Source organism: Siphateles boraxobius, unplaced genomic scaffold, assembly GCF_051911475.1.
Source record: "Siphateles boraxobius isolate OS27281-9 unplaced genomic scaffold, OSU_SipBor_1 77, whole genome shotgun sequence".
NCBI lineage: Eukaryota > Metazoa > Chordata > Actinopteri > Cypriniformes > Leuciscidae > Siphateles > Siphateles boraxobius.
Genome location: NW_027509205.1, coordinates 15,197,884 through 15,213,447, shown reverse-complemented (window position 1 = coordinate 15,213,447; position 15,564 = coordinate 15,197,884). Strand labels below are relative to the sequence as shown.

The following is a 15,564-nucleotide window of genomic DNA, read 5'->3' as shown; positions in this document are numbered from 1 at the left end:
CTGGATTCACTAATTAGAACTAGATTAGAATTAGAAGTTTTTCAGCCAGGAGAGAGAACTAATTAGTGAAATTAGCTGGCTAAATTCATGGGTGGAATAAACATATGGCAGGACTTTTACTTTCTGACCCCTGGACTTTACACCTCGGCTTAGCAACATGCAAAATCAAACTCTATTGAAACAGTCTATTATAATCAATTTTGAGTCAAGAAGACTATATATTCTAAATGCTTTTATAACACAATTCCAAGCCTTTTTCATAAGTAATGTTGCTCCATGTCAGTTGTCCATGTCATGTTTTTTAATGTTTAGCTAGTAAATTTCCCCAGTTTAGTTGGCTAAACTCTTTTTTTTACCTGTTTTCTTTTCATATTTACAGTTTATCATCTAGCAGATGCTTTTATCCAAAGTAACTTGCAAATGAGGAACACTGCAAGCAATATTAGAGCATTGCTTTATGTTTGTTAACATATTGTGATGTTTATTGTTGTTATTTTGGCCAGGTCTCTCTAGCAAAATGAGATTTTAATCTCAAGGGACTAACCTTGCAAAAATAGGTTTAATTGAATCACACTCAGGGGATGATTTTTAGAAAGCTGACTGCCATCAAGAACAAAAATCAACAGGAAAGCTATATGTTTAGAGTAAAGATTCATTTTCCAGCAGGACAAAGACTCAAAGCACACAGCAAAAACGATGAAGAATGGCTTAAATACAGAAGGTTGGTATTCTGGAGCGGCACAGCCCGAGCCAAGGCTTGAATCCAATTGAAAATCAGCAGTAAGACCTGAAATTGCTGTCACCCAGCATACTCCATCTAATCTGGCAGAGAAAGAGCATATTTGCTCTGAGGAATGGCCAATAATTTCACAATCTAAATGCGGAAAGCTCACACCGACAAACCTAGGATAATGCAGGCTGTACTTTTTGGACTATAGGGGTTGGGGAAAACAACAAAAAATATTCATAAAAAAGTAACTTCAGTTATCACTGTAAGTATAATAAAATCTTCAGTGAGTAACATCAAACCACTCTTAATAATCCATTGCACAATGTTGCCACAGGGGAACAACCCCATTTTCTTTGGTTTGCAAATGCATAATGCATTTAAAATGGCAATAAAAGTGTTAATAATGAAGAAATTACTTTGAGTAAACTACTAAAATCTTTGTAACATTACATCCATTTTCAAGTCTTATTCTGGCATTATGCAGTGTGATCAATCATAATGTTCACCCATTAAAAAACATTTACATTTGTTAGAGAGTAAACTTCATTTTAGAGTCATAAAAATTTTTTGCATGTCATGAAGAACTTCTTAAAGGGGCATTCGGCAACTATTTCAACTTAATAAAACCGATTATAAATCACTTGGATGGTTTAATAACCTGTTCTGGTGAGAATGGTGACTTTCCCCGCTCCCCCCAGCGTTCCCAGGCGAAAAACCAACCTTGCAACATGGGAACTAACGTTCGGGTAAATTGGAAATAGGAAGTCTCGTGAGAAGCGAGAACGAGCAAGAAACACGAACAATTCGACGGCAATTCGACATAAACACACACGCCGCCCTCAATATGATGTATTACCCACCTCGGTAGACATGGCTCCACACGATAAAGTTGGCCGGCTCCGATAATAACAAATGCACATGAGCAGCGGTAGAAAGGGGGAGGAGGGTGCTGCAAGTGAGTTTTTTTACGACATTGTTGTGAAATATACGCCTCACAGCTGTAGGGGGAGCTCGCTGAAAAAACATGCGACAACAAAAGTGAAAATCAGCGAAGAAATAGCTAGAGTTGCCGAATGCCCCTTTAAATATATTTGTTGCCTAAGCAACACTGTGCGACAGAAACAGATGCAACTCACTTGCGATGTTTTTAACATCATGCATAAAATATTTAGTTTAATAAATAGACAGTTAAGACACATTTTTTCCATGCGTTTAAAAGGATTTTAAAAATAAACAGCTCTGTATCCACTGCATAGCATGTTCGCAATTACGGACACATGTTAATGAAAGATAAACTTCACCTGCTGTTCTGGGAGTCTGGAGGAATCATCTCTAATGTGTGAGCTGGACCGTATAAATTCACCACAAACAGACTGGCTGATGGGATTCTGGAACCTGCCTGTACAGAACAATGCTTTTAACATTATCAAATTAAATACAAAATGCTCTTGCAGTCTGCAAATAGTGCAAATGCTTGTATTCATTATTCAATATAGACTTTTATTGTGATATCTGATTCATTTTGAGGTTATTTTGTCTAATAAAAGAAATTAGTATGGTTCATGTCAACTGTTTTTACCTTTGGATATGGGTAGAGGACGTTAGAAGGGTAGACCCCACCCAGGAAGTGATGTATCTCCATAAAAGGAGTGTCTGAGTTGTTAATGGACAGATACGCCAGGCGTGCACCGTCTTTTGCCCACCAGAACGCAGGATATTTCCGCAGTATCTCCTCTAAAGTTGAATAAGGTAAGGGAGAGAAATTAAATTTTGATGAGGCTAAGTAACCCACACACATATCATCATAGACCTACGCTTATGATCATAAATCTCATTTACCTATCTCATGTGTATTTATAAGGCCAAATGAGATAATAATCTCTTCATGAATATTGGAATGTCTTCAAGGGATTGTCAAAATTGTCTCAATGCACACACATAATTAAGGTGATTCATTATAGTGACGGACTGAAAGAGAGTATTGAAGGGGACAACTCATCCAAAATCACTGACCCTCATAGGTCCAATCAGACAGCCCATTAACCACCATTCCATTTCTGCCCGTGGCTGTCAGACGCATCGCCTTGCTAGACACATCTGGCTTGTAGTAGATGTCATTCTCAAAGATATAGACCTGGAATCAACAAAGAGACACAACTAGCATTAGATGAAGTCATAATCCAACACTCTTAAAAATAAGGTTCCAAAAGGTTGTTTTTTTCACAGTGATGCCATAGAAGAACCATTTTGGGTTCCATAAAGAACCTTTCAGTGAACCGTTCTTAAAAACTTCTTAGAGTGAAGAACATTTTAATAATCTAGAACCTTTTTCCACTATAAAAAAACTTTTGTGGAATGGAAAGGTTTCATGGATGTTAAAGGTTCTTCATGGAACCATCCACGCCTATAAAGAACCTTTAATTTTAAGAGTGAAGATTATTGCAAGGATATTTAAAAATTAATAGGGCAGAGTGAACATTAACAGCTGGAATATTACAGTTCCCTTTCGAGGGAACTCAACACTGCGTCGAGAATCGACACTTTGGGGATGCTCCCTTAGCATGCGCCTCTGAAGTAAGAATGAAACTAATCCAATCCTGATTTGTGTTGCGTCGTGATGTAACATGTGACGGCATAACCGGATGCATAAAAGTGACGCTGACACACACACATATCAGCTTTAGCTCTTCAGCAAGCGCTCTCTGTGAAACTGTCTGTCTTATTTGGTGTTGTTTGTCTGTGCAAAGCTCTGTATTATGGCGAGTGAACAATACACTAAGTGTGTGCACCCCTGCCCAAGATAATATATATGCCACGGGTGGGGACACGCATCAGCTGTGTGTGTGTGTATTGTTTAGGGGCGCAGCAGGCACTGTCAGCTCTCGAGAGGGCTGCCTGTGCACACTGTGAAGCACTTCCTATTAGAGTGCTGCGCTCCCGCTTGGCTATATTATTTCCTGATGATGGCCAGGCTCACGATCCCCGCGGTTCGGGTCCCGCGTCCATTGAGGCGGCGCGACGGCTTAGATCGTGGAGATCGCAGAAGGATCTCGCGGATGAGAACGAGACTGCTGAGGCACCTTTTCTCTCATCATACGCAGATTCTATGACACTCGTTCACGACGCAGAAGCCCGCGATGCGGCTTCTTCTGCCCGTGACGAGTGCCCAGTGCTCGAGCTATCTGTTTATAAGGAAGTAGATGTGCTCAGCATCGGGAACGAGCAACATGAGTCACACTCGCCGGCTTATGTTTCTGCTTATGTAGAGCTCGTGGAGGTTGTGATGCGTGCGGTGGCCAGACTAAATAAATATATAAATAAATATATTTATATATATAAAATATATGAGCTGGCCACAAAATAAGCAGGATGATCCCCGTCAAAATGAACTAGACGAGAGATTCCTGCAGCACCGTTCACAACCTCAGAGCCTGGGCTTACTGTTTTTCCCAGATCTTTATAAAAATATAAATATATATGTGTAGATCCTGGGAAAAACCCCATTCTTTAGGTATCTCACCACATTCATTATATGTTTATTCGAATGTGGTGGGTGCGAGAGAGTCGGGTTATGGCAAGTCGCCGCAGATGGAGGAAGCTTTAGCGTGCTATCTTTCTCCTGATCCGGCATCTTCACTTTAAGCCCAGGCGCTGCCCAACAAACCGTGCAGGGACACCTCTGCACTGGTTGGCTGGGCTTATATGGTGCAGGAAATCGATGTTGCTCTTCCGCCGTTAAAAACGTTTCGGGACACATCGGTTTCCAGCGAACACAGGCTGCACTGTCCGCCCCACATTTTTGCGGCCAGGCAGCATTCGCGTTCGCCAATCGAGAATCTTTTTCGGTCCAGACCTTCCGGAAACCCGCTTCAGGGGGTCGAGAACGAATCCCGATTAATACCCGAAGCCAGGCTCGAGAGCCTGGTTCCTTTGGTAAAATATTTAGAAAAGAAAAGGTCAGGCTGGTGCGTGCCTGCACTCTAGGACGATTTTGCAGGCGTACCAGGCCGATCTTCTTAAAGATCTAAGTGAGGCAAATATTTCCTGTTGGCCGCTCCGCTATCTTCTTCTGGCCTGTTTTCCAACGCTGTCACTACAGTCGTTGACAGGTTTCAGGAAGCAAAAAAAAAAAAAGAGAGCGTTGCCTCTAGAGGCCCTCCTGCGGGAGTTTGGCAAACAGAGGAAGCACTCTCAACCGAAGTCCTCCAGCCAGAAGGGTGACCTGAGGGCCGTCCTTCAGGCGAAGAGTTGTTCTAGCAGCAGGTGCCCTCAGGGTAGAAGATGTTGTCACGCCGTCTTTGACGCTTCGGGCCACATCGATTTCCAGCGAACGCACTCCGTGACGTTCGCCCCAAAAGCTTGCAACAGGGCACCGACTATGGTCACAAAATCTGTATCGATTTTAATCCTGCCGGTCCTCCGCTTCAGGAAGTCGAGAATAGTGCTCGGAAAACACCCGAGGCCAGTCTCGAGGGGCTGGTTCCCTTAGTAGATTTTGTAGAAGAATGGCAACGCCTTCCGAATATATCTCTATGGGTACAGATTGCAGTTCGGTGCCCGACCTCCCTAGTTTGCTGGGGTGGTACCGACTGCAGTGATTCCAGAACAGGCTCGGGTTATGGAACAAGAGGTACAGACTCTACTGGAATTTAGGGGCCATAGAATGTGTTCCCCTACCAGACAGGGAGTCCGGGTTTTACAGCCGGTACTTTATAGTTCCAAAGAAGGATGGCGGACTGAGGCCAATTTTAGATCTAGGGCTTTTGAATCGTTCTTTGAGGAGATTCAGGTTCAAAATTCTTACTATTCCCATTATCGTGAGCCATATCAGATCCGAGGACTGGTTTGTCACGATGGATCTAAAAGACTCTTATTTCATGTCTCCATCCTTCCATGTCACAGGAGGTTCCTGAGGTTGCTTTCGGGGGCGAAGCATACCAATATCGGGTTCTTCCGTTCGGCCTAGCACTCTCTCCCCGCACGTTCACAAAGTGTATGGATGCGGCTCTGGCTCCACTGAGGCTTCAGGGCATCCGTATACTGAATTACATCGGCGACTGGCTCATATTGGCCCAGTCTCGAGAAATGGCAGTTCGGCATGTCGTCCTTGGCCACATTCAGAACCGGGGGTTGAGGCTCAACACTAAGAAAAATGTGTTGGACCCAGCTCAAAAGACTACTCTTCTGGGCGTGGTATAGAATTCGGTTACGATGCGGGCACGTATGTCTCCCGCTCGTATCGAATCCATCCTGGCCATGGTGTCCGGGATAAAGCTAGGCCAGGCCATCACTGTAAAGCAATTTCAAAGACTGCTGGGCCTCATAACAGCGGCATCCAACATAATTCCTTTGGGCCTGTTTCACATGAGGCCCCTTCAGTGGTGGCTCAAAGCCAAGGGTTTTTTCCCCAAGGGGAATCCGTTCCATATAATAAAGGTTACCTGCAGATGCCTTCATTCCCTATTAATATGGAAGATACCTTGGTTCTTGTCCCAAGGGCTAGTGGTAGGGGCGTCATGTCGCCGGGAAACTGTTTCGACAGACGCTTCCCTCGCTGGCTGGGGCGCGGTCTCGGACGGCCGCTTTGCCAGGGGTCTGTGGCAGGACCATCATCATTCTTGGCATATAAATTGCCTAGAGATGTTGGCTGTGTTCAGGGCTCTGAGGAGCTTCCTCACAGACATCAAAGGTTACCACGTCTCAGTGGTAGCTTATCTAAACCGACAAAGAACACTCAGATCGCGCCCACTATCCAGATTGGCGCATCAGATCATTTTATGGCCCCAAGGGAAAATATTATCTATAAGAGCAATATATGTCCTGGGGGATCTGAATTAGGGAGCGGACATCCTGTCGAGGCAGGGGCTGAGGCCCGGGGAATGGAGACTCCATCCAGAGGTGGTGGAATTCATATGGCAGAGGTTTGGACCAGTGGAAGTGGATCTGTTTGCGTCTCGAGGGACGTCCATCCCACTGTCCACTTTGGTTCTCCCTCACTCATCCAGCCCAGCTGGGGTTGGATGCCATGGTACAGGCCTGGCCGAGGCTTCGCCTGTACGCTTTTCCCCCCGATCGCTCTGCTCCCGGGGGTCCTGGAGAGGGTCCGTCAGGAGGGCATCAGTCTTCTTCTGATAGCCCTGTTTTGGCCAGCCCGAGTATGGTTTTCAGACTTAATTTCACCCCTGATAGCTCCGCCATGGCAGATTCCTCTGAGGAGGGGTCTGTTGTCTCAGGCGGAGGGCACTATATTCCATCCTCATCCAGAGCTGTGGAAATTGTGGGTCTGGCCTCTGAGGTGGCTCAGTACCTAGATGCTGGTCTATCATCTGGGGTGGTCGAAACCATACTTATCTCTAGGGCGTCTACTAGGAGATTATATGGCCTCAAGTGAAATATTTTTCTACTTGGTGTAGAGAACTTGAGTTAGACCCAGTTAACTGCCCAATGGCTTCAGTTCTGGAGTTTCTTCAAGATTGTTTCTCTGCGAATCTCTCCCCTTCCACACGTAGGGTGTACGTGGCTGCCATTGCGGCGTTCCATGCACCACTAAATGTTGGGCCTTTAGGGAGGCACAAACTGGTCATACTATTTCTCCATGGTATTGGAGGATGAGACCGACAGTCAGGTCCAGGGTTCCTTCCTGGGACCTGGCGGTGGTTCTCGAAGGGCTATCCCTGGCTCCCTTCGAATACCTCCAGTCGGCTTCACCTAGGACCTCACGTTCAAGATAGCCTTTCTCTTAGCTATTTCTTTAAAGAGACTGGGAGATCTCCAAGCCCTGGCATTATCGCCAGTTTGCTTGGGGTGTGCCCCCGGCGGAGTTAAGGCCATCCTGCATCCGAGACCCAGCTATGTGCCTTAAGTGCAATTTATCATGGCTAGGTCCATGGTCCTGCAAGTATTTCATCCTCCACCTCATGTGTCGGCAGAAAAGCAGAGGTTCCTTGCTCTGCCAGTCAGAGTTCCGAGTATTACCTTGAGAGGTCCTCTTCTTGGAGGAGGTCGGACCTACTGTAGTGTGTTTTGGATCACCTATTAGGGGCTCCCGGCTATACAAACCATAAGTAGGCCTACAAGGTGCGGAATTTCCCTTCACCTTTGGCCGTTAGGGCTCATTCTACTAGAGGCATGGCGTCCTCTAGGGCCCTCCTTTCGGGAGTTCCCATCAAGGAGATCTGTGAGGCAGCCGGTTGGGCTACCCCACACACTTTTGTTAGGTTCTATAGTCTGCACCTCCCTAGTACGCTTGGCGCACACGTGCTCTTGTCCTAGCTGAGTGCCTGAATCAGTTTCACTCCGGGGCAGGCCTGTTTTCGGTGCGTGGCTTAGTGGGCATTCGTTCCCCAAAGTGTCGATTCTCTACGCAGTGTTGAGTTCCCTCGAAAGGGAACGTCTCGGGTTATGACTATAACCCTTGTTCCCTGAGAAGGGAACGAGACACTGCGTCGTCCTGCCACGCCCCTCGAGGCCTTAGAGCGTCTTGCTTCATCGCGGAGCTGTGGATTGCAACACCAATCAGGATTGGATTAGTTTCATTCTTACTTCAGAGGCGCACGCTAAGGGAGCGTCCCCAAAGTGTCGATTCTCGACGCAGTGTCTCGTTCCCTTCTCAGGGAACAAGGGTTATAGTCATAACCCGAGACGTTTTGTAATTATTTTAATGTTATGGCCAGTGCTAAAATATTACTATTATGTCTTAATATAAAAAATAAAGCATGTCTATAATCGACTTTAAACTTTAACATTTAATTTTAATGATAAAATAATATAAAAATTGCAATACATTTAATTAATATCATGACAATGAATATCAACTGATGACTTTTCCCCCCTTGACTAGTCATTTGATTAGACTGCCAAATTGTAAATAACCTTTTAAATATAATAAAATAAAAATCACAAAAATAACTCTCTGAATTAAGGGAGTTCTATCATGACAACTCTCGGAGAGACTGGCATGGTAATAGAGATTGTCATGGTAATGGATATGGCAATGTTAATTGTAAGGCCAACTAACTCGATCCAAAGGCGGTATTCGAATTAGCGGTGAAGGTCTCACGCGTGTTTCCGTCTTTTTTCATGGCAAAGGGGTTTTTAATTAAATACAACACATTTCCTGTTATGTATTAACTCGTTCTTTCATCTGACTCCATACGTGAAAAGGTTTAATGATATCTGTATATCATTAGATATACGTGAATGTTTGACTATTCCTTTTAACTAATTAAAAATAGAGTCAAAGTCTGTTAGAATAATCAAATATAACAATTAATTATGTCAGGTAAATGTATTCTTACAGTTTCATAATCAATTCAAAGATAATCAATGCAAACCATAAAATGTTCTAGAACAAAGAGGAAAAATGTTTACCCGACAAAGAAATACATGAATGCTGAGTATCGGTGACCCTCAGCATTCACGGGCTGATATGAGATACAGAAAGGCTCTTGTTGCGTTTTATTATATACCCAGACTGACATCATTTCAAATCTAAACATATTCCACAGTGGAAATTTACCTGTAAGTCACCATTTGCTAGCAGTGGAAAATTAGCATTCAGTCAAATGGTCAGAAGGTTTTAACTCAAAGACTAACGCATTCTCATCCTTTGGCGTCATATGTGACGCCATATGACAAAACGGCGAAATACTACGCACATGGCACCCTTTATCGTCAATATAACACGCACTGTGATGGGTAGGTTTAGGTGTGGGGTAGGGTCTGCGTCTCATATTCACGCTAAAGGATGCCAGTCAACTTTATGATGCCTTGGGTTCGCGTGTTATATTCACGCTAAAGGGTGCCATGTGCGTAGTATTTCGCCGTTTTGTCATATGGCGTCACATATGCCGCCAAAGGATGAGAACGGGCTCCAAAGACACACCCTCCAGTGTGGAAGATATTTCTAAACTTCTTAAGAACTTTATTACCTTTTGGTTTACTTCTTTGGGAATGAGACATTTGTACCAGTCGCACTGAGACATTTCAAATAATACTAAACATGTATCAAACTTGATGATATTCATTCATATTAAATCATTTTGATTCTTGCGTGAGTTTGGATGATCCCTGCCAGGATGAAGAATGGGGGAGAGAAATATAGATTAGGATGAGGGAGGTGAGACCTTCGTCTCAATAGTGCATGACGGGGCGCTCAAATGTTAATTTCTTTTGTTTTCTCAGAGAGTGGCCCTCTCTTAAAGTCCTTCCAGTTTTTCCAGTCTTACAGATGTATTTGGTACGCTGCTGCTGAATAGATTTGCTACGCTGCTGCTGCTCTACAGAGACTTGCTACTGCCAATACTTTCAAAGACATTGCTGTGAGCATGTAAGACACGCTGCTGCTGCTGCACATGTAACATACATGAATTAACCCCCCCATACAGAAATTTAATATATGTCAATATATGTAAATTACATATATAATGTCAGTGCCCATGTATGTCTGCTGCCTATATGAGAATATATGCAAAAATTCATATATATAAAACACATAGACATATATGAAACATATATTTCAAAATATAGCAAAAATGGCCGTTTTCATGTAAGTGCCATATATTTTCCAGTATATGCACATAAATGTTAAATATATGTAAGACGCATATATGTTTATATGCATATATGTACTTATTTCAATGCATCAGTATCATATGCATGTATGTTTACATACATGTATTAAATATGTGGGAAACAAATATGTATGTCACATATTTTTACTTAATGTTGTCCATATATGCGAGAAACCAATACTATACTGTAATATATGCAGATATATGGTATCATATATGGATGAACTCAAACATTTTCTTCACATGTTTGGACACATAAATGTTCATATATGTTGCAGCCATATATTGTGTTCTCAGGTAAGTCAAATATATGTAAAGATATATGTCATGCTATTTAAAATATAAGTACATATATGGCCATATATTACATTTTTGTATGGGCCATAGCAGATATAAACAGGTGGAGCTGGGGAAGGTGGAGGGTTTCTCAAGCACGCTGCAGACTGCTAACAGCAAAACTTCCGGTATTTGAATGTTGAGTCGCAGCTCATTGGCCGCTGATGCAACAGCAACCAATCAGCTGCACTATGTAGATGATGATGTGATCGCTTACAACTGAGTTAAAGACCTATCAGCCTGACCCATCTATAATTTCATGCCAGAAATTGGTATTAATTTCTTAAGGTCATGTGACAATAGTGACCGTAAATCCGTTTGTCAGATGAAATTTTTGTTAATCTTGATTTCTCACGACTTTTCTTTTCTGCTTTTCTGGGCGAGTCGGAGTGAGCTGCGGCGCTAATAGAATTGCACGATGAGAACGTTGTTTCCTTAAAAAATACATTACATTTCATATTGTATACCCCCAGAACACATTGGATCATTCTGTGATACTTTTGGGCCTTTTTAAAAAAAATTCATGACTTAAATTTAATTTTGGGTGAAAAGGGTGAACTATCCTTTTAAGGAAGCTCGCTATAGTACAATAGAACAAAGATCCTCACCAACTGGTTCCCTTGAGGTCCCCACGCTGCATACTGAAGTACAGACGTATCCTCCTCTGATGGGGTGAGGTCCATAATCTCCCTAAAATATGCAGACAAAAACACACACACATAGATTGAACTATTTGAAGCACTACATAGCACAAATTCATCCGGTTCTGGGTCATTTTTAGAGTGCTTGAAAGGGCTCGTAAAAACAGCACGATGCAGATGCAGAGTTAATACGAAATGAAAGTGAAGTATACAGAGAGGCAGGGGTCTGGACATGCAATGAAACCACATCTAAGGCTAAATGATCGGTGAATTCTGCCAAAACAAGCAAATGGGCATCAAGACATTCTTTTAAGTTTCACTGCTCTTTCTCAACCACAAGCAAGAATCTCAGGCTTTTATCAACAAACAGAACATAGCAAATCCCTGTCAGGACATTCAGTAAATTGCAGGTTAGTGAAAAAAACAACTCATCCAGCAGAGAACGGTCAACTTCAGAACAAATAGTGCCTTTTCCATACTTTTATGTAATCAATGCCTGATAACTTTGGATAAAAGCACAAACGCAGAGGGACCTGTGGACTGGTTTTTGGTTGTGCACATGCCCAGTACAGGCCATGCAGTGAGGAACCTCTGTCTCTACCTACCCGCTGGCCACTGTGTAGATTGCAAAGGATGCTGTGAAGGACTGTGAGAATACCTGGAAAAGGGCAGAGGACATGGTGGATCCCTAAATTGTACACACACACACATAGGCTATGTATGGAATAGCATGCTACCACACTATTTCTGCAGTGTTTATGTGGATGTGACTGTATTAAAATTTTCGGTATGCATGAATTTTCAGGATTATACTACCTAATGCACTCAACTAGAACGTCAATTTCCAGTGTGATGAGTAAACCAAAAGTAATATTAATCACAATATGTTTTTTTTTTTTTTTAAGTTTGGGAGCAGTAAGACTTTAATGTTTGTTAAGTATTTTATGCTCACCATGGCTGCATTTATTTGATAGGGCGGAAAACAGTAAAAACAGTAATATTGTAAAATATTATTGCAATTTCAAAAAACTGTAATTTGACTATATTTTAAAATGTAATGTATTCCTTGGATGAATTTTCAGCATCATTACTCCAGTCTTCAGTGTGACACATGATCCTTCTGAAATAATTGTAATATGCTGATTTTCTGCTGAAGAAACATTTCTTATTATTATCAATGTTGGAAATAGTAATGCTGCTGCATATTTTTGTGGAAACTGTGATACATTTTGTCAAGATTCTTTAATGAATAGGACGTTCAAAAGAGCAGCATTTATTTGCAATAGAAATCTTTTGTAAAATTATAAATATCTTCACAGTCACATTAAGTGCTGGGGAAAGTTACTATTAAAAGGAATGCATGTTACTCATTGCTGCACTTATTTACTTTTTATTGAAATGGTTGCGTTACTTTTGCATTACTTTTTCGTTGTTTGTTTTTTAATAACAAAAAAAAGTTATATTCTTGGCAAATGTGAAGGCCCTTTCACACCAAACGGGAATTAAATAAGCCTCAGGCAGAAGGAAATGCAAACTCACGTCTGTAAAGTAGAGGGCACAGCTCAAACATTTCAGCTATGCTGCCATTTCTAGACACATAAATACATAAAGTATACATGTGCAATTTAACGTATTTAATTATTGCCGATTTGTGTAATATTCTGTTTGCATTTCACTGTTTTTATTCATTTGAGGAATGAAGAATACTGAATCTGTTTTTGTGCAAGTGAGATGAGAAAATGCATGTTCATATATAGTCTAGAACAGCAAAAAACATCATGTTTTCACAGCTCACACTGCGTCTTTGCACATACGATTTCTTTTAACATGATCGTCCTTGCGGATTATAAAATGGGTAGTTAAAGGTAAGATAAAGGTAAAGCCTGAAGAATACAGCACACCCTCTCGAACCTTATTGCTTGGATAAAAGTATTAATTCCTTACAAAAAAAATCTTACTGACCTCAAATTTTCAAAAAAAAAAAAAAAAGGTCTGCGTATACTGTGTAGAATGCAGTATGCTAGTATCCCATTCTGAACATAGCACACACTTGTGCACACGCTCATATAGTTCTTACAGCTCATAATATCTTTCATTCTCTCACTGCATGACAGCACAACTATGGGTGGTTAATGAATCATTTAAATTCATTTCAATTTCAAGCTTCATTCAGCTGATTCAATTGAGGAGCATCATGAGCAAAAGAAGCAATTCTTTAGAAAACTATTTATTTTATTTCACAATCAGTAGCCGGAGGGGATACAGGCCCCGAAATTGGTTTGACTCTTATGAGAACAGTACATCACGTGTATGGGGTCATATGACAGAATGATAGCGGCAGACGGCACATCTCTATCAATGTGATCATTGGGGTCAATATCCCTCCAAAAAAAAAGGATCCACTTGCGTAACAAATTCACAGCTTGAAACTCACTCCAATGGATTAGCATGTCAAAGATATCCTAAATCAATAGACGTGTCCTTTGGGCCTCTAAAGACAATTGTGCATTTTGTCAGTACAGCAGGACGGTTTATTGCAATGCATTTGACTATATGAAGATAAGTACATTGATTAGTTAGGTCTGTAATGATTCGAGTAAAATTAGATGTATCGATTGCTGCAGCATCAGTACAGAACGCAGTGTGGCGACAGGCTTCAAACTGCACTCGTTTCCCAAAAGCCTAATAGGATTGAAAGTCATGCTCTGCACTGCATACTAAAAACAGAACAGCCGACTGTCGCACTGTCTGGCACTGTATACAAGCAATAATTTCATTAAAAAAATGAATGTTTGAGGTCAGTAAGATAAGATATTTCTTTTGAAAGACATTTAGATGTTTATTTAGCAAGGACACATTAAATTGATCAAATATGGCAGTTAAGACATTTAAAATATTATTTTAAAAAGTTCCATTTCAAATAAATGCTGTACTGTTGAACTTATATTCATCAACGAATCCTGAATAAAAATGTATCACTGTTTCCACAAAAATATTAAGCATCACAACTGTTTGCAACACTGATAATAAGAAGAAATGTTTCTTGAGCAGCAAATCAGCATATTAGAATGATTTCTGAAGGATCATGTGACACTGAAGACTGGAGTAATGATGCTGAAAATTCAGCTTTGCCGTCCCAGGAATAAATTACCTTTTAAAATATATTATATAACATAAACGACAGTTATATTAAATTGTAATAATATTTCCCAATATTGCTGTTTTAAATTTTGTATCAAATAAAAACAGCCTTATTGGTAAGTGGTAACATTAAAAAAAAAACTTGCTGACCCCAAACTTTTGAACAGTACTGTATGTCAATATTAAAAAGACAGACACAAGTGTTTGTGTGCATATGAGTACAATCTCAACGTGTCTAGTGTTAAGTTTGAGCACATTTTCTCTGAGTGCAAGGCTGTGTGTGAGTGTGTTGATTATAGGAAAAGAGTTTGTGGATTCCCGCTGAGAGTCATAAATCCTCTTTTTGCAAGGAATCGTAAAATGAATATCCATACGGCAAACAGTTTAAGAAATATTGCTAATGTGGGAATTTGTATGGTTGTGACATTGGCATAGTAATTGCACAAATTTGCTCGATAATACTGAATGCGGTACTGAAGCCCACACAATTCTCGGTGCCAAAAGTGCAAGATCTGCCCTAGTTTGCCTTCCCGTCTGCCTTTTTCCATCCTGTTCTCTTCTCTCTGTAGTGTTGATTCTCACTGTAAAATCTTTCTATTCATGTTCATCACAACACGTCTTCCTCAGGGCTTTAAGTCTGAGGTTGTTCTGGTTCTCATAATACGTGCCTCTTTATTTCTGAATCCCTGTAGACATTTTAGCTTTTTTCCACTAACTCTGACTTCCTTTAGCACTGTGCCTTAAAATGGATAGTCCACAATCACATATAAACAATCGTGCAGCTGAGATTTGTTATAGATTGGTTCAGGTGAGTATACTGTATGTACACAGGTAAAGTAGGATTCAACTTTTAATATAGCACTGGGCAAAAAAAGAAGCAAAGCGGTCATGTACAACTTAAGAGAAGTCCAAGCTTTGTGTGAAAAACAAACCAAAATTTATGATGTTATTTACTGATAATTTCCCCCTCCAGTGAGCTGTTAACCACTGTGACTCGATCACTGAATCAGTGAGCACAGTTTAACTGGAGAATCAAATCAGTCAGATTGAACGAATCATTCAGGGCTGAATTTCCCAAAAGCATCACAAACCCAAGTAGATCTTAGAGACTATCGGAGCCAATAGTTTCTATTACTATCTACTT

The 15,564-nt window shown here is 41.2% G+C and overlaps 1 protein-coding gene across 3 annotated transcripts in view; it reads right to left on the bottom strand.

Annotated features, from left to right (window-relative positions):
• Positions 1 to 15,564, bottom strand: part of LOC143725616 (inactive dipeptidyl peptidase 10) — a 70,908-nt gene that overhangs the window by 16,966 nt on the left and 38,378 nt on the right. For 2 of the 3 annotated variants that reach the window (XM_077218139.1, XM_077218140.1), the window contains exons 6-10: positions 11,885 to 11,937; positions 11,247 to 11,328; positions 2,744 to 2,864; positions 2,310 to 2,464; positions 2,032 to 2,129 (exon numbers count right to left, since the gene is read on the bottom strand). In XM_077218139.1, coding sequence (XP_077074254.1) covers positions 2,032 to 2,129; positions 2,310 to 2,464; positions 2,744 to 2,864; positions 11,247 to 11,328; positions 11,885 to 11,937 — 509 coding nt within the window. The remainder of the gene's footprint in view (positions 1 to 2,031; positions 2,130 to 2,309; positions 2,465 to 2,743; positions 2,865 to 11,246; positions 11,329 to 11,884; positions 11,938 to 15,564) is intronic. The other variant, XM_077218141.1, reaches the window with a different exon arrangement.